Genomic DNA, 24,200 nt, shown 5'->3' with positions numbered 1-24,200 from the left:
ATCATGTATGTCCTCAGCCCCCACAGTTCAGCCTATTTTCAGGGAAATTACCTCACAAACAGAAGCCCTTTAGATCTGATATCTGGTTCCCTTTTTTCACTTCTGCTGTCACGGTTAAACATCTGGAGGGCTTGTTAAGGCCTGAGTCATTGCAGTCTGGGTCAGGCCTAAATGTCAAATGTGCACATACATGAGTCTTGCAGCTCGCCGCCTACAGAGCTTGTGAAACAATGACCATCCAAGATGATTCAGTCTTTATGTCTTCCCTGGTGGCTTCGTCCTCTGATTCAGGGGTCTGTAATGGGCCCTTTGCACCTTCTGATTCAAATGGCTACAATAGTATTCTTGTGCATTTACGGTCATTGAAGCCTCATACTTCTCTGACTCAATCATCATTCTTTACGTGTTGGCACAGCTCAGTTATCCGTCACTGGAAGGTAAACAACATTACAGTAAAGGTACAATGAGGATTGAGAATGCGGTGACAATAAAACACTCTAGCTTCGAGCACCGTTCTTCAGGTGGAATGAGGTTGCGTAAGAGAGATGTTAAAGCCCTAATTATGGTGTTGTATGAAAAACGAACCTGTTCCCCAGAACGGCCTCATCTCTGCTCACGTAACGCACAGAAACTGAAACTGTTGGAGAGAGCTTTTCACATCTGACATTTAGAGACGTGGTATTAGCTGATGATTGTCACAAACTGGTCAGAAGACCGGTGTGTCCATAGTAGGAAATGTTCCTGTCAGGCTTTCAGGGATGATACAAATCACATCCAGTCTTGTCACAGAAAAGGTCTTGCATGAAAAACTGTAGAACCCACATTTGGCTGACACCCAAGCGTTATTATCCACGTGTTAATTTACAAACTAAGGATCCTGTTTCAAAATGCAGCATGTTAGGTAAAACATTTTCTATATTTTATATTTCCTACTTGCTCAGAAATTATTACATTTGGAATTTTCAGCAGTTTCTACTGAAAGTTTGGATGTATTTCAGAATCACATATAAATATGAACCATGTAACAAACTGACTTTATATTGAGTTAATGTTGTTTTTATCTGTAAATATTACTGTGTTCCTGCTTCATTTTAAATTATCTGCCACATGTTTTCTAGATGAACACAGTAATTTTTTAGCCCACAAGATGTTAGAAAATTGTGAAGTAAGTACTTTCCAGTTTCTTAAACTTTAGCATGAGGTGGGGGAGCTGATATTGCAATAATTCAAATTTGAGCTGACTAATTTCCCTGTTTATCAGCTTTTTGATTAAATAAATACATCTTAAGTTGTCAGAATCATTTTTTTCTTCCTTTTTCTTTTTAGATATTTAGCACAATTTCAGCACAAGAATACTATTGTAAGCATTTGAAAGAGATGGTGCAAATGTCCCATTACAGACCCCTGAATCAGAGGACGAAGTCACCAGAGCAGGGAGTGATTCACCAGGGAAGACATAAAGACTGAATCAGCTTGGATGGTCGTCGTTTCACAAGATCTGTAGGCGGCGAGCTGCAAGACTCATGTACGTGTGCATCTGATATGTAGGCCTGACCCAGACTGCAGTGACAACTACAATGTGTCAAAAAAGAGCAGACATGGCAAAATCTAAGCTTAAATGTCATTTATGTTCTTATTTGGCTTAGTTGTATTTTATTTTATTTTTTTACTCATCTGAAAACCATTGATTCCTTTATTGGTATTTCCCAATATGTATCAGTAATTAAGGGTCGGACCAATTCAAATGCACAGTCTTTGTACTGGTGTCACTTATGCAGGACATATTGACATCTATTCATGCATTTGGTCAGTGTTCATTTTCTGGGGAGCCTCGCTGTCACTCAGTACACGCCCTGTCTGAGGCACCCTGCAGTGTCACACTTATTGATTCAGCCTGTAGCTTATTGATGCACCCTCGGGGGTGGGGGTCCATGGCACAGCTGTGTCTTTCTGGACCACCATGTCACTCTCCTAAAATACCTATTCAGCATTCTTGTCCAGAAAAACACAAGACAGCAGACAGTTGTAGCACACTTTACCATTAATAAATCAGTTTTTGCACTTCTGTTTATTACTGTACGTGCCCCCTCACAATTCAATTCAATTCGATTCTACTCTAGACTGTATATAAAAAAAATATCTATGTCCTGGCCCCTTAAATGAAATTAAATGAAATGGAATTTCTCTTTTCAAAGACATCTTAGTTCGACTGGTTCATTAAATCCTGGACTGAATCTCTTCTGTTACAAAACCGAGGCTGACGATGGAAACAGATTCAGGACATTGTGGATTATGCAGAAAGAAAACATTTGTAATATTTTGTTCATTCAGGGAATTCTGCCTCCCTTGCACTCTTGCCCAAACCGCACCCCCGGAGGCTTGCTTGTAAGTTTCTAGAAGCTGGGAGTTCTTCCACAGGCTGTTCCACACCTTCCTGGCTGACTGCGGCGAAGTTATATGCAACCTGTGTCCACTAGAGGGTGGGCAGGAGGTCGGCAGCCCTCACCCCTGTGTCCCCCTCAAGCAGGTCTGACCCTGCATCGGAAAAGCCACAGATAGTGGAGGACGGGAAATCGTGGCTGTAAGTGAAAGTGACAGTGGAAAGACAATATAGATGTGTCTGAGTGCAAATCCTTTTATCTCGGAGGTTCTAGTGTGATAAGAAAAGGGAAATGCATGGAAAGAGAGCCAACCTGTGGGAGTCACAGGGAATGAGGAGTGAGTGTGTGTAGAGAGAGAGAGAGAGAGAGAGAGAGAGAGAGAGAGAGAAGCAGGGGACAGGGCAGAGTGGAGGGGCGACGGGGGGAGTGGTTATCCTTGGTGCCTGTATATAGAGAAGTCTGAATCTGACAGAGCAGATCCTGTGAGAGAGTGAGGAACAGAGAGGAGGGAGGCCGACCTTTTACAAAAAAACTTTCTCTACCTGTGAACGACTTCCTGAGCAACACGCCAACAAGGCTCTACAGCTTTCTATCGGATTACAAAACCAGGACTTCTCTCTCGACTCAAGGTAACAGTTGTTGTTTTTTTTTTCCTTTCTGGCAGATTCCAGGCAGGTGCAGCCTGAACGTCACAGAGTGGCTCACATTATTCTCAAGTTACTTCAAAGATCAGAATCCCTGGAAAGCTCTTTTGAAATATTGTCTGATCAGCACATTGTCGTCTTTCATTCTCGTTATTTGCAGGGAATAAGTCAGTCTGGCTCATGCCCTTACGACATATTTACCTTCTGGGTGTGGGAGTGTTGGGCACAATATTCACAAAGTTATCAAGAGAGTGGTGAGATTTTTATTTTCCAGAGCTTACTGGGTCCAGTGAGTGAGTGGTTGTTCACAGCGAGACTGATTTTGACAGTAATCCCGTCCCTCACCTGTTGTGGGGCAGTCCTCATTAGACACCTGTACACTCTTATAAATGTCCCTTGACCTTGTGGGTGTTTTAGAAATAGAGCGGGGACTCTGAGACACAGAGGGAAATGGAGCTGAAAGGGCTTTCATACAGATACAGAGAGCCAAGAGTGTATTATCTGGTGGGTGGTGCAGAGATATGTCAAAGTTCAGCTGTGTGATGGAAAGGGAACGAGTGACATGTGCAAGCAGGCATTCAGTTTCGTTCGCCCAAATTACAATAGAGAACTTTGCTCTTATTTAGCAGTGTCTAACGGTGGATATATATTTTTTATTATTTTTTTCATTTCGAGGTTTTGGGATATCTGTTTATTTCTGCTTCCACCCAAACACACAGTGAGTATGAATTTTAACATCTGGTTCCAGCGCACTGAAACATTACATTGAAAAACTATATGGTAGACTGTAGATTACTTTAATAGGCTGTTGCCAGTGAGGCGTGTTAGCTGGACAAATACAGACAAAACTAAATGCCTGTCTGGCTGCCTCTAAATGGTGCTAAATGGTGGAGTCTGAGAGGTGCCCGTGGTCCTGAAGCTGGGCTGAAAGTCCACCTGTGACACTGACTCCTGCACTCATCAAACCACTACTATGTGATATGTGCACGTACATGCATATGTGTGTGTGTATTAGCGAGTGGGTTCATCTCCACTGTGCCTACAGTGTGGGATCAGTAGCTTGGTAACAGTTGTCTGGAGCGCTGTGCCATATGGCAGCTTCTGTGACACTGTAAAAGCAAAAGGAGCTGAAACATCAGTGTGTTAATGTCCTAAAGGCTTTAATGTTGTACAAGGTTATTTACCTTTTGTGTTTTTTTACAAGATATTTTGCCTTAAAGACTAAGCAATAATTATTCTCCCACTTCAGATGAGATCTGTGCCAAATGCAGTCAGCACCGTGATCAAAGTTACTTCACAAGAACTTTAGCTTTGTATAGAAAAGCAAAAGATGAGTTAATGTCAGCAGGCAGCAATATGATCATCACTTGTGGTGGTTTTTTTTGTTTTGTTTTTTCACTGGCTTTTTGACCTGGAGGCCTCAGCAGCTCACTGAACAGACTGGTGGGTGTTTTATTGCATCGCTGCTCAGTGTCTGCCACAACAAAACACTTGTGTAAATGAGGACCTGCCCATCCCATGCTGCCAGATGCCTGTGTCTGTGTGTGTGTGTGTGTGTGTGCCTCAACTAAAGGCACAGTCATGCAGAAAACAGCGCAGCAAAGTTCCTTTCCGGACCCTCGCTTTAAGCCCATAGAGATCTGATTGGATAATTAATGATGCTATTTATGGAAGCGGCAGGCCGACCCCTCCTCTTCGTCAGGCCTCGCGTGGACTGACCCATCAGTAACCTGCGGCCGACACGCACAACAATACGTATGGATGATGGTTTGACCTTTGTTAAGCCTATAAGTGAGAGTGGGGATGCACACATGTACTAAGCCTACGCTGAGGGCGTTACAGAGTACATACACACACCAGATTATTAGTTGGGGACACCTGAAATAAGCCCACCATGCATCTAATTTAAATCCCTCTGTGTTTGTGTAACTGAGTGCTTGTTTTCCGTCTCCTTTCTTGCTCAGTGTGTTTTCATATTTAGCCGCTGTTTGTCTTGGCTACTTGAGAGGAAAGTTGGGGAAATAAGTAGGTGATCTCCAAGGATCACATGGGTTTTTATTTGGACCATTTCTGTTTAAACTTATCACTGTGAGCGTGTGCTTTGCCAAGTGTGTGCATCAGCATGTATGTGAATTACACAGAAGGCATGTGTGATATGATGGGTGACCTGGCAGTCATGCCTCAGTTGCACTGCTCACCTCTTCCCCTCTATTCTTATGAAGTGTATGTATGGCAGTATCTGGACTCAGAAAAGCAAGCCATCACACAACCGTTAGTTATAATAATAAGCATTACACAAAAGCATGGCTTACCTCTTAATTTGTATTTCCTGGCCCTTTATTTCACAGACTCATCATGAGGCTCATCCTGTTGACTGTGGCGGTGCTGCTCCTGGTGGTGGGAGAGGGCACTGCAGACAGGATCCTGTCCCGGAGGGCCAAGAGGGAGCTGGCCGGTCCGCTCCATGTCGGCGGCATCAGGGACCCGTATGGGTCTTACTGCCAGAGGAGGGGAGGCTGCTGCCCCGGCAGAGACGACCAGTGCACGGTGCCGTACCTGGACACAATCTGCTACTGTGACCTGTTCTGCAACCGCACCGTGTCCGACTGCTGCCCTGACTTCTGGGGTCACTGTCTAGGCGTGGAGCCACCTTACATCATTGGTATGTAAAGGTGCCTGAGTGTGTGTGTGTGGGTATGTTGTAGTTAGGCTCAGGAGCGGAGTCTCCAACTACAATGCAAATACGCCCTGAAAATGAATTACAATTACACAGGCACTTTCTTCTAGCTGCTTTAAAAAGTTTCAGACTATATGAAAACTACTGCAGTGGGGAGGAGACCCTGCTCTCACTATATCAAAAAGAAAGTGAACAAAGGAGCAACCAGTCATTATAAGGAGGTGCTCCATGATGGAAATTATTTATAACTGGCATGATTGGCACTTATTGAGCAGCTCCGCACAATAATATCATATATTTGATGTCTATTTGATCCCGTCTGTGCACTATAAATCTCAAAAGGGAAGGCAAAACATACGTGCATAAAAATGTTTACCATGTATGGCCTCCTGTCCTCCCCTTTAACTAATTATGCCTTGGCTCACGTTCAGTTGACTCACAAAGTTATAGCACCGGTCCCTCAGTGCAGATGTGTAAAATGTGCCAGTGAGGGCAAAGGCCCACCTGAGAACAGTGCAACGAATAGCAGGCTTCTTATTAACCCAGACAGGGTGAGGAGGGGTGGAAGGAGGGATGAATGGAGGTCAGGCGAAAGAATGTGGGCTATGTAGAGGGTGGGGGAGACAGACAATGGGTACAGGATGGGACGCAGAGGGCTGGGTGCAGGTATGTGTTCCAGGGAAGAGGACTTGTGAGGTGTGACACGCAAGTGTGCACACGCTTGCTTCTGGAGGAGAAGGCTTTGTTCAAACAGGATGAGGTGTCACGTTTGTCACAGATTATTGTCTATAGCTCCACATGTCTTTGCGCTATATAGCAATATTATACATTAACCGTTACATGAAATCACACGCTGTCAGCTAAGGAGAGTTTCGTGTACATGCATTCCTTCCATATTAATGTGTAACTTGTCACACACTGCAGTTAACAGAGTTATGACAGACTGGGCGAGACAGCTGTGAGGGGGTAGATGTGTGTCTGAGAGCCTCGTCATAAATCACGCTATCAGCTCAGAGCCTCACAGCGGAGGCCAGGAAACCTACACACTCTGTAAATTCTCAGCCAGCTCATGCCTTAAATTCCACTTAAAATTCACACTGACAGCACCTTACACTGTAAATCAGGTTGTAGATAAACTGTAAGTCACTGTGAGTCTGTCACCAAGTCAATATACGTTTTCGCAATGTGACGATAAGCAAGCGTCAAGGGGAATGGGTCCAGTTCACATTAATGCTAATGCACTGTCAATGATTCATGACAATGCTTAGTGGCTTTTAATTCCTAATTGTAGCTCCCAAATGTTTTTAATGTTTAATTATCTATGTAAGTAGGTAGGGGTAGAGGTCTCCCTCTATTTCACTAGAGGTGCTGAAGTGGAGTGTAAGCTGGTTAAAGCATGACGAGAGCCTGGGAAGGCAGGAAAGAAGCTAACACCACATTCCTGCACTGGATTACTGGAGCTCAGAGCTCCTTAGACCTCACATATCAGTGCCCACACACCCACTAGTTACTGGTTTTACTGTGGTTGAAAGTTAGAATATGACGAATATGGCCAGTGTGTTTGTATTATATTAAATGTGAGTGTAGTGTATGCAAGACTGTGTTTAGCTTTATTTCTTTAGGATTAGCAGTGAGGTCTTTGTTGTTTAGACACATGAAACCCATGTACGTTAAACTGCCCCTCTTTGTCTTTTCTCAGGTTCTTGTGAAAGAAATGGTAACAGGTTCTTAAGTGGACAAACATACAAAGAGAACTGCAACCTATGGTATGTAAACCCTGTTTTTTTCACCCGTCTCTCTAGCAACATCTTAAATCCCGGGCCTCTTAAATGTCCCCTTGACTCGCTGAGAGTCTGCCTGTTTTTGTTTCCACATGTTCTCCAACCACTTGTGAAAATACTTAACATAATATGAAAGGTAAACATTATAAACTGTATATATGTTTCTATCTGTTTGGGGTACACATTTATTTTAATGGATGTGCCAGTACAACGAGTGAAAACATCGTGCATCACGTTTCCCCAAATTCTCTGCAGGCGTGCAGTACGCGGTGTTCGTAAGACCTGTGGGATTTGTACAGTTTAAAATTAAATCGTATGGGTTGCAAAATGTGTGTGTGTGTGTGTGTGTGTGTGTAACATGTGCTTCTAATAACAAAGCTGCTAGTGGCTTTATGGAGTAATATTCATTTTCATTTTTCATTGAGTGAAAATCTATCACGGGTCACACGATCCTGTGCATAAGGATCACGTGAAGATCTTAACGCAAACCGGCTCTTTTCTACCTGCTCGTACTAAACGAATCCATTTCATGCTAGTTACATCAAAATGCCAGAAAAGGCTTGTTCGACATGTTCAGATAGAAACCACACACTGAAGCATTTAAGGTGGACACATAGGACTTAATGGTCTGACAATGATTCGTTTTTTTTTTTTAGTAGACCTTTGAAATACCCATGACCTCTCAAATGAAACCATGGGGAAAGTGATCAACTGTAAGCTCTTATCATTTTGAATGTTTGTTGAAGAAAAGTAGCGGTGTGTCTCTCTGGATGGTTGTCCGTCGTTCAGTAGGTCCATCCATTGATCTTGCACTTTGGTCCAGTCTGAAATATCAGCTACTCTGGGACTTTTGTACAGATATTTGAGTCCTCCCTCTGGTTTTCTTGTTATAACTTTGGTAATCCTATGGCTTTCCATGTTGTGTCATCATCAGTTTAAAATGTGTCACATATTTTAGTTTATAGCCAAACATCTGCCATGACATTCCCATCAGCCAGCTGTGCACGCACATGGTAGCATGCTAACATGCTAACACGCTAAACCGAGATACCCGCTAAACACCAAAGCTTCTCTCATGACTCTGGCTCCATCCAATAAATTAACCATAAAGTTGTTCTCAGTTGTGATCAAACACAGTTCTAATGTCTGTCTTTGTGGCGTAGTAACCGGATGAGATTTAATCGTCTTATGTTGTTTGCGCCAAAAGTGTATATCATGTCCTCTACTGTGTGACATGGCAAATTTAATTTTTGTGTTGATGTAGATAAAAATCTACTCTCCTTCAATGCACAAAACTGAGCCTGGATATTATATACTAAGCTGCAGTTTCCTTGTTTTGACTGCTGGAGTAAATCTCCTTGACAGTGTTGCGTTATTGTTCCAGTTCAGTGTTACTGATGGACAGATTTGCAACCAGCTCTCTGCCTTATGAGACATGAAGTTAAGTACTTTGGATTATCCCTAAGTGACAGCCGAGCGTGTTTTATCTCGACGGCCTCCTCCACCCAGAGGCCAACATTATCAGAGTGGCCTGTGTCTCATATCTGCAGTGGTATGGATGGTAGTTGAGGAGATGTACAGCAGTTCTCAAGAGGCTGGAGGAGGAGACGTAGGAGGTTAGTGGAGGCTGGTAGAACAGAAATTAAATTCCTCACTTGTCCTCCACTCTGGTTTCTCGCCCTTGCGTCATTTGGTGTTCCTCAGAGTCTCTGTTTGTTTGCGAACAAATGTTGGTTTAACATCCGTTTGTGTGTTTTTGTCATATTCATTTTAAAATGAAAAGAACACACTGTGTCTGTTTGCTGCAACATGTCTAAAGCAAATCATCCTGACCCCACTGATCCAGCTGTTAGGCACTAGTAGCTGTCCTTTGTCAATCTGATAGGCCTGAAGTATGGCTCTTATCAAGACAGCTCAATTAGTACGTGGAACCGGGTCTTGTGGGTGCACAGACTGGCAAAGATGGAAGATGACAACAGGAAGCACTTGTGGAAGCTGAGAAAACGCATGCAGCGTGGTTAAAAATAGCCCCCTGAGTTCCTAGTCAACAGAAAACAGCACTTAAGTGCTAACTCCCCCTTTCAAACAACAAACAGAAGGGTCTTATTCTCATACGCTCTCATGCATGCTCGTCAAAGCATTACACATGGACGCTTGGAAACATTGCTCCACAACTTTGGCACAGGGGGACACGCACACACTCCCTTTTCCGACTCCCACTCTCTCCACTTATTAATTTCCCAAATGTGTTCCCGGCTTTATCAGAAACAGGGCTGCTGGGTTAATAACAGCGTTTCCGCTTTAAGTCAGCACACAGCTTTTCCTTTTTAAGGTCTCTCATTAGCAGCGGTCAAGCCTCTGCACACTCTTATGAGCACCTCCTACATGTCTTCACTGATATCTACCAGAAGGGAAGCCAATTTAATGTCAAACATAACACTTAATGAATGTGCATGGTTTGACACTGGTGTCAGAATCATTATGAACTTCACCTCTACAGTAGCCTGGAAGAACTCAAGGCCAGATTTTTTAAGATTTCATGTTTACTGTTGCGTGTGAAGATATATCATGCTATGCGTGGCAGCCTTTTGTTGCGTTAATGGCCTTTCCAGCTGAGGCCTTTTCCTCGCTGATTTGTTTATCGGCCTCAGATGATCTGAAACGTGGCGCCTCCTGCTTGCCATCTAGCAGCCTGAAGGAACCACTATCTCCGTTTTGACTTGGCAGCGGCACTTGTTTCTCCTGTTTATGCATCAGATTGGACAGCAGCCAACGCCAGATGCTATATCTCTGTCATCCAGCTGTGTGTGTGTCATCTTAGGTGAACGAGGTGTGTCTAACAGGGAACGTGATGGGGGAATTTAAAATATGGCTCCCCGCTGTCCTCACCATCCTCATATTTTACTTTCAGTCCCACTCTGTACCCCTATCTCCATAAATCTATTTAACCTATCCCCGTGTGTCCAGTACTATTACTGCGCTGCATCTCTGCTGAAGGCAGGAAGAGAGAAAAGGTCATTGTCACTCTCCTCATACCTTTCAGATGGTCCCTCTAGGATGCTGAGTAGCTTGCATGTATTTGTGTGGACGTGCACTATTTGTTGAGTTTAAATGTGACGCAGCACGTGAGTTTCTGTGAGACTAAAGGGGGAATTTGTCTCTTTATCTCTGTCTGTTTAATGAGTGTCTTGGGCCGGTCTGTCTTCTGAGCAAATACGACGTCTCATGTACAGTCAGCTTTGCAAGTTCAGTGTCTTCACATGCCTGAGCTGGAAACACCCCTCATTCTTTCTCTCCAACTAACCCACAGCCATTCTGAAAATTGCCGCTGACCCCGTAATTGTTATACAGAGAGATTTATAGTCACGTTATGCTCATCATTTTATCGTCAGTTTATAGTTTTAGTCATTTTATTTGACCCAGAAGTTTTTAAGAGATCAAGAGAGAGGCGAGAACAAAAACATTCGCAGTCATACAGCCAAGAAACGTTCATTGAAAATGTTTATAAAATCTGAATCTGGCACTGCCAAGATTCACGGGTCCAGGTTTGGGTAGATTATATAAACATCTGTATTACAGGACAAAGATGATTCAGGGCGAGCTTCAGAGGATGAAATATCTGAAACAGTTAATTAGCAAATAGAGAAAATTCTGATGAAACAGATTCAGTTATTTACTTTTAGGCTTTAAAAGAACAGAAAGGGAGCTCACGTTGTGTATGTTTGTGTGTTTATTTTATGGCTGACAGTCTGTGTGAGTCGGTAATTTCGGCGTTTCCCTTTTCATACTGTTCTTTATATTTTACTCTACTCTAGTATACAGTATCTAGTACATTATTTTCATATCATAACGACAAGGTTTACTGAACTATGTCTTGCTGATACTACTTAGCCCATTTGACTTAATAAGGTATGGGCTGTCTCTTTTCATGTTTATTTATTAAATCCCTGCATTCTGCTGTTGTATTAGTACCAATCCAAGCAACAGCTCTTACTACTTTTTTCCACCACTCACGCTCCTTCAGAATGACTCATCAGAAAGTAAATTCTCTATATTTGACCATTCCCAAAGCCAACATCTGTGTGTCATCATTAATATCCCGTCCCCTTATCTGGCCGTCTTCTGAATAAAAATAGATGTCCATACTGCGGCCTGAAAAGACCGAATGTTACTTTTAACCTCTCCTTATTTTTCTTTCTCCCTCATTTGTGACTTTCCCAGTCTTTTGCTGTTATTGACGTACGTCTCTCAATTCACATCTTATTTAGGAATTCCACCGACTTTGTACATACCGGTCTATCTTTTGATCTAATCTGTTCTAGCGTTTGACTTCAGTGGCCATGGAAACATGGAAAAGTTATTTTCATTTGGTTCCAACCTCTAAATGCTCTAAATGTCCCTACTCTCTGGTTGCCTTCTTTTGCAGTACATGTGGGACTACAGGACGCTGGGAATGTGAGCAGAACGCTTGTTTGATGGAGCCCGACATAATTCATGCCGTCAACAGAGGAAACTATGGGTAAAAACAAAAACAAACACAGAAGTGGCATCTCTTGGTTACAAACATGTCTTTATTTCTGTCATTTTTCTTTTTTCAGGTGGAAGGCCGCCAACTACAGTCAGCTGTACGGCATGACTATAGATGAAGGAATCCGCTACCGGCTGGGCACACAAAGACCCTCGAGAATGATTATGAACATGAATGAAATTCAGGTACAGGGAAGTCTTCATCCTTGAAAATCATTGTTTAGGTTAGAACTGATACAGTATGTGGGTGGTTATGTTTCCAAAGGCTCGGGTACACGCTTCAGCGCTCATGTTACAGGTTAGAAGCTGACCTTTGACCTTTGTGGCAAGTGAGAGTAAATATCCATACAACTGTAGGAATATCACATTACTTGCTCGTTGTGGGTTTCAGCTCCTATTCTCTGGATTTTCCTTTAACATACCACTTAGAGGTCACATGCTGTTCCCATTGAGGCTGTCTGATGCTTTAAACTCAAAATATACGTTATAGTTGAACTACAATGAGAATGGTTAATTTATAGATGTCTTAAGAACATTTTCGGTTTTCCAACTATGGAAAAGTATGAATACACTGCAGTGGGGCGGTAAAGCTAACAGTAAAGCCACTATAGAGATCCATAGTTTGATTAATCATGAATTTACATGTCCATTAGTTACAGCGTTTTGACATAATCAAACACCATCACTTCCTATTAGTAAGTGTGTGACACATTTAGAGCGGAGGTATGAGTGATTGCAGGAGGATGTGCAGCTTTCAGAAGCAGGAAGTTTTAGCAACAGCTGAGAACGTGGAGAATCAAAACATTTTTTACTGTATGCCATTATGGTATGCGATGGTGTCTCCCTCTGGAGCCTCTGCCTACTCTGATCCACTCAGTCCGTGTTTACATCTTGTCCAGACAGATTACATAAGACAGAACCAAAACATCAGGTGGAGAAGGTGGTGGGGATGGTGGCTTGGCTGGCTGGAGTGTAAAGAGCAACCTCCTTTCTCAGTCTACATCGCCCAATCTCCACCCTCCATCCCCACCCAAACTACTAAAAGAAAACTTCAGAAACCCCCCACCTTCTTCCGCTGTCAGCGTGTTCCTACCTGCGCCACGAACCAGATCAAAGCACATTCATAAATCTCTATCATGTCTGTCATTAGCCTCCTGTGTGAGGGGTGCAAAACAACAAATTCATGAATGAATTCCTTGTGCACGTGACGCAACTTATTCTTGCAACATTTCACCTCTTTCTGCTTTCGGACTTTGACCTTCCACATCTACTAATCTCTGACCAGCAGCACATTCCTTAGTCGTGTCTCAGGTAGCCGTCTGCGCTCTGAATACCTCACTATTAATCAGAGGAATGCGGCGCAGGCGGCCGGGGTCTTTGTGAGGGAGAGGGGAAGTCAGTTGCACTGAAGTGTGTGCTCTATTATCACACACTGCTGGGAGATTAGGAGAGCATCCAACCTGCAAGCGAATGCGTGCCATCAGGAAAATAGTCACACTTTATTGTAGGCCTGTATTATCGCAATCATAAACTACAGTCACAGTGATATAGACATGAATGCCTTCCTGATTGCTGTAAGTTCAGTTGGTCTAAAGTCACCAGAGGTTTGGGACCAAAGGTTCTTGTCTGTTTGACGAAGTCACAGATTGGCGCTGGGCCCAATGCTCCTAATGGTCTGTGAAGAAGTCCCTTTTAGTGCAGAGATGATTAATTAGCAGACTTATGTAATCTACCCATGGTCCACACAAGTATTTTAATTGCAGCCTTTGGCTTGTGATCTGTTGTGGGCAAACAATGACACTACACTGCCTGGCATTCAATAATTTACCTCTTGTTTAACTACTGTTATTATTATAATAACAGAATTATTGATGCTTTCCTTATGTCGTCCCGTCAGAGTATACCAGTGGTTTGTGGGTTGACTGTCTCTGTCTTCTCTCTCAGATGAACATGGATCCTCAGACTGATCGTCTGCCTCTCTACTTCAACTCAGCAGAGAAGTGGCCAGGAAAGATTCACGAACCGCTGGACCAGGGCAACTGTGCCGCTTCCTGGGCTTTCTCAACTGCAGGTGGGTCCTAAAGAAAATTCACTATGTGTGGAAAATATGGTCGTTATGAGACATACAGGAACAATGGAAACACTTCTGTCTTGTTCTCAAGTCGAATGTTTCAGATATAATCTTTAGGCATGTTGAAAATATATTGCTGCAGAATAAAAGAAATCTGATGATTTCTGTTATTCTATAGTTTAGCACGCAGACAATGTTTAGTGACGATTTTGGATAATTTCACAAATAAAGACAATTCCTTAACTGATGCAAGGAAGTTTATTGGTTGGCAGGACCTGAAGGAAAGACATGGGGGGATGAGAGACGTTAAGGGGTATGAGATGAAAGGCTGAAGGAATGGGATGAGTGAGGTTGAACGTGTAGCATGGATGGTGGTCTTCATATGTGGAGGTTTTTGGCATTAAACTGTGCCATTTTTCTCTCAATATTAATATTGTCTATGCTGTTCACTAGCTGTGGCGTCAGACAGAATCTCCATCCAGTCGATGGGCCACATGACTCCTCAGCTGTCCCCACAAAATCTGATTTCCTGTGACACTCGTAACCAGGGAGGCTGCGCTGGGGGACGCATAGATGGAGCCTGGTGGTACCTCCGGCGTCGAGGGTAAGCACGTCCTCAATTACAGTAAGATTGAGCACTGTCGTGTGTAAGTAAGTTATCCTGGTTCATTAATGACATATTCCTATGTGCTGTCGCAGTGTCGTGACAGAGGACTGTTACCCGTACCGACCCCCTCAGCAGACGCCAGTGGAGGTGGGTCGCTGTATGATGCAGAGTCGCTCCGTCGGCCGGGGGAAGAGGCAAGCCACGCAGCGCTGCCCCAACACACACAACTACAACAACGACATCTACCAGTCCACGCCGCCCTACAGGCTCTCATCCAATGTAAGCACCACAAAATAAAACAAGCATGCAAAGCCAGACCCATGAAGCACACATCAACATCTACCCTTATGAACACATCTATAATAAAACACACCTCTCTAGATCAGTTTAAGCGTACGTAAACTCATTTTATTCACTTCCTCTTGCTGCAGCAGACGTAATGTATCTCACGGGTTTTGTGTGTTTTTGCACATTTTCTTCACGCATACTTGACTCTCCTGTGAATGAACACGAGGGTTAAGTATTTGTTTTACCAGCTTTCAGGAAGTAGGATCAGGACTGAGAAGCTTGCGTTAAAATGATGCAGACTTATAGAGTAGTTTATCAGGATGAGTTAGGATTGTTTGTCTCAACGTGCTCTGGATGAACACTGCGATGAGTGAATTATCTCAGAAATATATAGCCTGCGCTTAGGATATCATCATCCATGATCATTATCTGCTCTCATTTCAAAATTGGATCTGGAATTAGATTTGCGCTTTCATATTCTATCAAAAGACTCTACTGTTACTGCAGGCTCAGCCACAATAATGGCAAGGCAGCAACAGTCAGATAATATGAGTGAAAGTTCATCATATTACAAAATAGAGAAACAAATAAGGTTATCTGCTTGGTTAGAGATAATAAAAGGAACAATCAGAGGTGGAAAGAGTACTAAAAATTTGTACTCAAGTACAAGTACCATTACATTGCTTAAATTATACTCAATTCCAAGTAAAAGTACTGGTCTTAAAAGAATACTTAAGTAAAAGTAAAAAGTACTCTTCTCAAAAACTACTCAGAGTATTAATTACTTTTCAACCAGATGTTTTATTACATCGATAGCAGGCAGATCATTTTCACTGTTCACTTGAACTTCTGTCTCCATTTTGGCTTTTTTCCCTCCAAATCTTCATTCAATTAAGCACTCTCTGGCTGTGTACTGCCGCAGCTGCGGAGTTGTCCTTTCCTTACGTCATCACGTTAATCAATTGGCGCGGTCGCGGATTGGGGGCGTACTCAGTAGCGACTTTTAATTCTAAAAGTAGCGGAGTAGATTACATGCTGCAAATTGTACTCAAGTATGAGTAAAATTACACACTTTAAAAAAATACTCAGAAAAGTATAAGTACCCAAAAAATCTACTTAATTACAGTAACGTGAGTATTTGTAATTCGTTACTTCCACCCCTGGGAACAATAAATATAAATACTGAAGCTGGATAAATTTAGAAACTGCATCCTTCTAGTCCACTTCACTGAGATTGCACTTCCACCATTGCTTCACAAATAAACAACTACATATTATATGCACATTTACTTTCCAGAAGGTCTCCCCTTCTCTGCGCAGCTGGGTGCGTCTCCTCCAATTCAAATTGAGCCACTGATCTGCAGCCAACATGTGGCTTTATCAGCCATCATCCATCAGTGCTAAATGATGGCTAATGCCCCTCAAAATCTTTACAGCCTGTTGTTTCCGCCTCCTGATAGCCTGTGAAGTCAATAAGCCAGGCATTAAGACCAGGGGGCCCCTGCCAAACTCAATCTTGTTATCTGACTTTTAACTTCCAGTGGGGTTGTTTTTCATCCTCTAGCATTTCACTGACATGTAATGATTTTTTTGTCTGTCTCCTTCGCCTATAAACCGTTCCCTCTGTCTTCTCTCTTAGGAAAAGGAGATTATGAAGGAGATAATGGATAACGGTCCAGTGCAAGGTAAGATGATGCCTTATTTGTGTGTGTGTGTGTTCTCCTTAAAGACTCTTGTAAATAATGTCCTAGTGTCAACATTTGAAGTGAGTGAAACTTCCAAAAAAAATAAAATCCAAACTCATCGACTCTCCCACAGGACACACAAATTAAACCACACGCACCGTAAAGTGTTAGGTGTCCGACCTGGGATGATGTCATGTTCGACCTTGTCACCCCTGATGTTTTTGTCCCGGGTTTGAACTCTGACTTCAGTCCTCTGGTTAGAAATGATGGGCCTTTGTGTCAGTGAGGTTGAACTGACTTCCCTTTAGAAGCACGACTCACTGTCTGGTGCCCATCTGGACCAAAGTCAAGTACGCTTGAATAGACGAGTCACATGTACGTGTGTGTGTTCTCTGTGAGCCTGTGCCAACTTCTTGTGCTATTGTTCTGCCATCCAGGCAGGAAGACGAACTGGCTTCAACCCACTTTTTCTTTTTTTCTTTGTCACCAAGTCGCCGTTTGTTCTCTTGTGCATTGTTGATAAGAGTGGTGGTATGCACAGTGTTCTCGTGTAGGGGAACGCAGATTTGGCACTGGCAGATCTCCAGAAGACAGCTATTTTCTGTGCACACACACACACCTGTCTTTCCGGATGTCTGGGTGTGTGTGACTCAGGGGGAAAACTGGATTTTTTTCTGTTGAAATTACTTAATTAGTTTGAATTGGATTTGCATCGCTCCCTTTCACAACAGATCTAGATTGGAATGATATCATATTGTGTGTGTGTGTTTGTGCGTGCGTTAGATCCGCCTACTAATTCTCCCTCCCTATTTGTTCTTTGCAGCTATTATGGAGGTCCATGAGGACTTCTTTGTCTACAAGAACGGGATCTACAAACACACTGACGTCAGCTTCACAAAGCCGCCGCAATACCGCAAACATGGCACACACTCAGTCAGGATCACAGGGTAAGTTACTGGCATACAGCAACGATGTCAATGTATTTTTGTTTTGGGAACCAGCAGCCTCGGGCTTTGCACAAACCTGATTCATTTTGAGGTTGGATTTTACGGCATGCAGCCTTTTACTCGGCATTAACCGAGGTCTTGGCGTGTGTCTAGCCTTGGTGTTGTTTAACAGCTGCCATATCAGCGGAAAATATGCTTATTTAGGATGAATCATATTTTAATTGTTTCGCTGCTCTTATGATGTTTTATTCTGAGCTTTACTTGCGCGTCTGTTAGCACACAGAGTGAGTAAGCTCCCAGACTATTGCTCTAGGAGACACACCTTGGCTCAACTCCACTCCTCCGCTCATCTGCCTCAGACAGCATCCCCCTCCCCCCTCTAGTAACTTCTGCGACCGCAAGTATGCAGGCAGGTAGACAGTTGACACACCTGGATGGCCTGCCCCCACCCTCTGTCTCGAGTTATTCCCCCTTTCTTTCTTTCTTTCTTTCTTTCTTTCTTTCCTGCCACATTTCCTCCATCTCTGCGGTGCCTCCATCATCACTCTCCATCTGGCCGCCTGACTGTCCCGCTTCCGTTTCTTTTTCTCCTCTCCACGCTGAAGCCAAAATACTCTTTTTGTCATCCAGACTTTCCCCAGACAGAAGGACAGGCAGACAGGTAGTGGTTTGCCAGGCTAGGAGAAAGGTTCTGAGCTGTAAAATGTCATAAACAGCTTTTTCACTTGTAAATATTCGACGGGGCCGTACTCTGTGGTTCATCCAGCTGGTTTGGACGTGTGAGAATTATACGTTGCCGCTCGCAAGTTTCACTTTACAAATGAGGAAAATTAGCAGCTGACGCACAATTGCTCTGTTATGGGGCCTAAGGAATGTGTTTGTGTGAACATTTTACTGTCCCTCTGTACCCTGATCACTTTCTGATTGATTGCCCATTGATGAAGACTAAATACAGCCTGTTCTCAAGCATTTTTCACCTTACATGTTTTGCATGTGTTTTACAACATTTTTATATTTTTTTGACATGCCATCATGTGTGGGCATGTATATGATAGACGCTCCAGCCCTCAGCCTCCAACCTATACTTAGCATGTGTAAATCACACGCTTCAAAAGAACAAACTGTTCTGAAATGTCTTCTTGGAAAAACAGATTCACATGTTTGTCCGCCACGCTCGTGCCCTTTGGAGTTTAAATACATCTCTATGGCCTCGATATGTTAATGTGTAGAGTGTGAGATGATGCACAGATTTAGGATTCCCAGCTTTTCCAAATGCCCCTTGCTCTTTGGCTCCTCCTACCGACGCTGTGATTCCTCACCTCTCCGGATGAGTGGATGTGGATGTAGCAGCGACACAGGTTTAGGGATGGATGGAGTGGAGAGGGAGGGCGTAGTGTTTTGAGCCCCAACCTGCCAGCAACCGGCATCGGTGTGTTTGCACAGGCCAAATCCCATAGCTGTGCGTCCCTTTAATCCCAGGGCCTGGGAAAGTTTTTGGAAAGAGCATTGAGGTCCACTGTAGTGGAAAGGGCATTGTCTGGCCTGCTGATCTTGACTGCACCAGACAGAAAGAGGGGGATCAATCCCCCCGGAGAGGAGGTCAGAGGTGGGATGGGGGGCGTTGGGCAAATGCAGGGTACACGGGCGCACCGGTATGTCCATCATTGTCCCTGAGCGAGCAAGTGAGCTGATTGGAGGCCTGATAAGAGATGAGCAGTGGTCCGATACTGTCTGGCTTTAATGTGTTTGCTTTGGGTCAATGTGACGTTTGACTCAACTCAGGGAAACACTGGGCTAATAAAGTCGCCCGCTGATATAGGGTTGGCAGCGTCCGATGGTGTTGTGGGCACAGGCTACCGAGTTGGCAGGCTCTGAGGCCGTCTACTCTATTTCCAAGCATTCCTTCGCCTTATAATAGATAACAAGCAACTGGGCACTAGGAGTCTCTTTGGATGCGAAAGGCGTGTAGTGCAAAAACAGGATGAGAATCGGCTTTGGGAGAATGTTTTGATCAACGTGAGCAGAACGGGCTGGCGCTGGCCAAAAGTGCAAGGCATGATGGGAATTTGTGGGCCTTCACCGAGTTTTTCTGAGAACAGAGATGTTGGCAATGATAGGGAGAAGTTTCACACGCTCGTATTAGTGTGTTTATAAATGTTTCGACCCGTGTTGGTGTCCGCTCCTTGTGCCCTCACTGAGGTGTTGTTGACTTCCTCGTAACCTATTCTGTCCTTCCTGTTTCTGGAGGGTGGAAGTGGCAGAGGAAAAGGGGAACTCCATGTTCTTCGGTTTGGAATATGTGCAGCTAGGCACTGTCCAGTTATAAATACTCTGTTTTCAGGATGTTGTTAACAAGATGAAGGGTTTTTGCTTTTTTTAACCTTTATGCCCCTTACCACTTTTCTATTTATAACACAGAGCAAACACATTCCTGAAGTGTTTACATCAGGCATGTTTGTTGGAAATGTATTAGTGGTTCAACTCTGATACAGATAATGGTATTTTTATTATTAAAATTACTGTTTTGTGCACTAGGTGGGGAGAAGAGAGGAACTTTGATGGGACAACCAGAAAGTATTGGGTAAGTCTTTTTTTGTGTACCATATTTGGAGCCAAAACTCACTCACAATTGTAACAATTTCACTTTTGATTATTGTAAAATAAAACTTTTATTGAAGAATTGAACAGAAAATTCTGAAGATCAAATTCAGGTGTTTGCAAATGAAATCAAACCCGTAGCTGTAACATGTGGACTACATTTTGTTCACAGATCGCTGCCAACTCCTGGGGAAAGAACTGGGGAGAGGACGGCTACTTCCGCATCGCTCGCGGGGACAACGAGTGCGAGATTGAAGCTTTCGTGATCGGCGTGTGGGGCAGAATCACCATGGAGGACATGCACAACCATCATCACCACCATCGCCGCAGACACATTTAGAGACGCTCCGCAGAGACTTCCGTTTTTTTTTTTTTGTCCCAACTAGAGCTGTATTTTTTCGAAGAAAGAGAAGAGAGTTCATCGCACCCCTTTACCCACCGAGCAGACTGAGACGGCCACAAAATCAACTCTAGAGACTCCTCTGTTTACTCTCCTCCATACTCTCTTTTAACAGAACAACTTTCCCGACTTCTCCTGAAACTCGAGGTTCATGGCACCAAATATCAAAGACAAACTAAGCTACAGTTCTTTCTTACTTTGCCTCGCTATCAGGCACCTCAGGTACCTACTGCTCCAAAGACCACACATCCCAGAAGCCTCAGTTCCTGTCAAAGATAGGCGATGACAGAAGCTCAAACTGATCCTTTTGTTCTTCTGATATCTAGTCTTCTCAAGCTCTAAAGCTCTAAAACTATAATCCGCGCGGACGCGGCGTCAGAGAACCAGCTTGAAAGAGGGGAAATCGGATCGGCAGATTATCAGGCCCGTTCAGAAAGACACACCCATCTGAACAGCGTAACCTGATAATATATCATAGATGACCTTAGTGACATCTGCCTGTCAGCCTTACAGAGGCATACTTTGACCCATTCACACGGTTTGTAGAAGGTGTTCGCTGCTGCAGGCCTCAGATTTTCTCACACATTCCAGTATTAACGTAGAATCTGATAGCGGATACACGCAGCGATTTGGTGACGCATGTGAGATTACAGCTCCAACAATTAAAATGAAACACATCTGACCTGCTTCTACGTGTTTTTACCCAAATTACCCAAAACCCTGAAGATATGAGAATATTTATTAAACACGTGTCATTTATTATTGCTAAAGAAATATGCTGCATATAGAGGTGTCCTTGAGCAGTGATAAAGATCGAAGTAAAAGCCATGCCGCCGTTCCTGACCACACCATTTAACAACGAGACACTGATTCGAAAAGACTGTAACGCCTTAAAGAAAAACGAGTTGCTTTGAACTTTCGCAAAAGAAAGAAGAAAGTTTGTATAATAGCCTTAATTTACTCTGTTCTGTGTACACTGTTACAATTTGAGCTAAAGATGTTATTATTTTGTTGCAGTTATATTTTAAAGTTCTATTTTACTACTTGTTTTAAGATGTACTGTATGTAATAACTTTCACAACGAACACACACACACACACACCACTCTGTTGCTTTTCCTCATCTACGTACAGTAATTCTTTGAGAGGGCATCCTGCTGCTAAAGTCTGGTCTGTGCTACGATGTTTGTCTTCAGTTTTGTGCATTTCTTGCATAATAAACATGTAAATCCACTTCTAACTAATGCTGAAACACAGATTCAAGTCGTACAGGTTGCAAATCAGCGTCTACACTCTCATTTTATGTTTTATTTTTATCGTGGAAACATGTCCTTCAAGTCCTGCGCCTTTCTTTGCTACAGGATACACGGTGCTATGAAATACATTTACTTCAACTTTAAGCGTAGCCTCACTTGAAACGGAAAACACTGTGTATTATTACCACATACCTTAAATTACATCCTGGTCTGCTTCAGCTATGACTTCAAAAGGCTTCTTCATTTCTATATTCACGTCTTGTGATCTTTAAGATCTTTCCATCTTTCCTTCAGGCATGAACAGGCGGAAAATAGATCTAAAAGCAAAGAGAAAAACGTTCGGATGCTCAAGCAATGTGCAATGCAGTGGAGGAGCTAAAGATTAGCATTCGTTGCAGGCGTCTCACGCAACGTATTGAGTCTTCGCTTTCATTTTGAAGTAGCCAAAGGCAGTGAGGGATGAAGAGCAGCCCGTGAACACGAGATACACAAAGCGTTTACAGTAAATAATGCACCTAGAACAATGTGAAACTGAGCTCCTCGTTAATGTTGTTGTAACAAAAAGAAGGAGATTCCTTGCATCCATATTTTCACGTGTGGGCAAGTTGCCATAGAATGGGTCAAAAAAGAAAAATCAGCAGCAAAACTTAAACTTACACGACTGCGTAAACCACTGGAGCTACCAGTCTGTAGCACGCTGCAGTACGAACAGGTGTGTATCAGTGGAGGAAGCAGTGGGATTTGACCAAAGCTGGAAATCTTTTTTTCTGTTGACCAGAGACTTCTTATTTTCAGAGTTTTCCTGCATGTTGATGGTTCATAGCTTTGACCACAATACAATAGATTACACAATAGAAGACATTACCAAAATGTCCTAAAACAATACACGCCACAGTAAGAATATTGTAATTATGAATATATTTAGACTGATGAGCAGACGGGACCAAATTACAAGTGCATTACTAAATGCTTTCTGCAAAACCACAAATTTATTCCATAGAAGCAAACTGAAGTTTTGCTCTATACACAACATCTTCTCCAAAGACTTCCCAGGAGCACACATCCACTATGTATTTAGTGTAAAATGGACCACTTCATACTCACTGATGTGTAGACTTATTTATGACAAGATGTGTAAATTGTAGTCTTCTTTGTTTTCCTGTACAATGTTCCTTGTGCTGGGTGCACTAAATCCAGTGTTCCCAGTGTTCACTTACACAATAAAGTCTTTCCAGAACGAAGAGAATGCATGAGAAATTATTTATGTGTCAGAGATTACTCTTTACGACACTTTTCTCTCAATTCTTTTGCCACAGTCCATGCTTCTGTGTCCCACATACTCACCTGGATGACAATCTGCCTAAGAGAGGGACACTACTTGTCTGGAGAGAGGACGCTGTCCTGTTTGAAGTAAGACAAATAGCAGGTCTGTAAAATTAGCTGTATTGAGCGAATTGTCACATATTTCAGCAGGTTCTGTCAGTGGAAACTACCAGGTGTCCAGCAAACACGGCTGAGCTGCTGTTTTCAGCACAGATACCTTGGGGAGGGGTGAACTTGACCTCACATTCCTGCATCAAATCGCTCACCTATTGAAATGTAGGTATGAGCTCAGTTTTATGTACACACTAGGACTGGTGCGCCTCTGTTTTATGAGCAGTTTTAAGAAAGATCCACTCTTATTGCTGTTGATAAGTTTTATGCATTCATGCTTATGTCAAGTCCTAAAATGTATTTTTCCTTACATTTATGGAAACGGCTTCTTTCCACTTTTCAATGCAAACTAACCCATGCACCCTTGCTTAATGTGTTAAAGGAATGAAAATGCCATGCTTTCAGTTTCACAACCCTGGGTCTTTAAAATGCCCCAACCTGCTGTAAATAAACATTATTAATCATTTAAGCTGAAAATAAAATGTGACACTTTGCCACAGGCTGTTACGGCATGGCCCCAGTGAAAGCTTTACAGTGGTTTATAAAAGAATCTGGACAAAGGCACTCAATATTACAGAGCTTATCTCCCCACAGCAGCCACCAAGTATGGAAACTTGGATCAAGGGATCCGTCCACTGGCTGTTTACATTTCTCTCATTGTTTCTGCGTCACGGACTAGCCAAAGCATTCATTACCTCAGTAGCTATTGCTCCCAGCCTCCCAGCTGATGGGGAAGAATGGACAAGCACCAAGAAATAGGAGGAAGCCGTTATTAAAGACAGGGGCAGCAGAACAATCAGTGGCTGGATGCCGCACCCTGGTCTTCCCGGTCCAGGAACATGATCTTCTTTTTGGGTTCTCCTCTGCCGTTTGCTGTCTCACATGCAAACAAAACTTTCCGGCCG

At 43.1% G+C, this 24,200-nt stretch overlaps 1 protein-coding gene across 1 annotated transcript; it reads left to right on the top strand.

Annotated features, from left to right (window-relative positions):
* Window positions 1-2,881: 2,881 nt before the first annotated feature.
* Window positions 2,882-23,508, top strand: tinagl1 (tubulointerstitial nephritis antigen-like 1). Its single transcript, XM_084563356.1, has 12 exons — window positions 2,882-3,010; window positions 5,374-5,687; window positions 7,402-7,468; window positions 11,910-12,002; window positions 12,082-12,196; window positions 13,955-14,081; window positions 14,535-14,685; window positions 14,781-14,967; window positions 16,616-16,661; window positions 17,485-17,608; window positions 20,144-20,189; window positions 20,379-23,508. Exons 2-12 carry the CDS (start codon window positions 5,381-5,383, stop codon window positions 20,544-20,546), a joined length of 1,431 nt encoding a protein of 476 aa, XP_084419482.1. The 5' UTR covers window positions 2,882-3,010; window positions 5,374-5,380; the 3' UTR covers window positions 20,547-23,508.
* The last annotated feature ends 692 nt before the right edge of the window (window positions 23,509-24,200 follow it).

Source organism: Chelon labrosus (genome assembly GCF_963514085.1).
Source record: "Chelon labrosus genome assembly, chromosome: 16".
Taxonomy (NCBI): Eukaryota; Metazoa; Chordata; class Actinopteri; order Mugiliformes; family Mugilidae; genus Chelon; species Chelon labrosus.
Note: the sequence above shows the minus strand (reverse complement) of the source record. Positions and strands in the feature narration are given on the sequence as shown.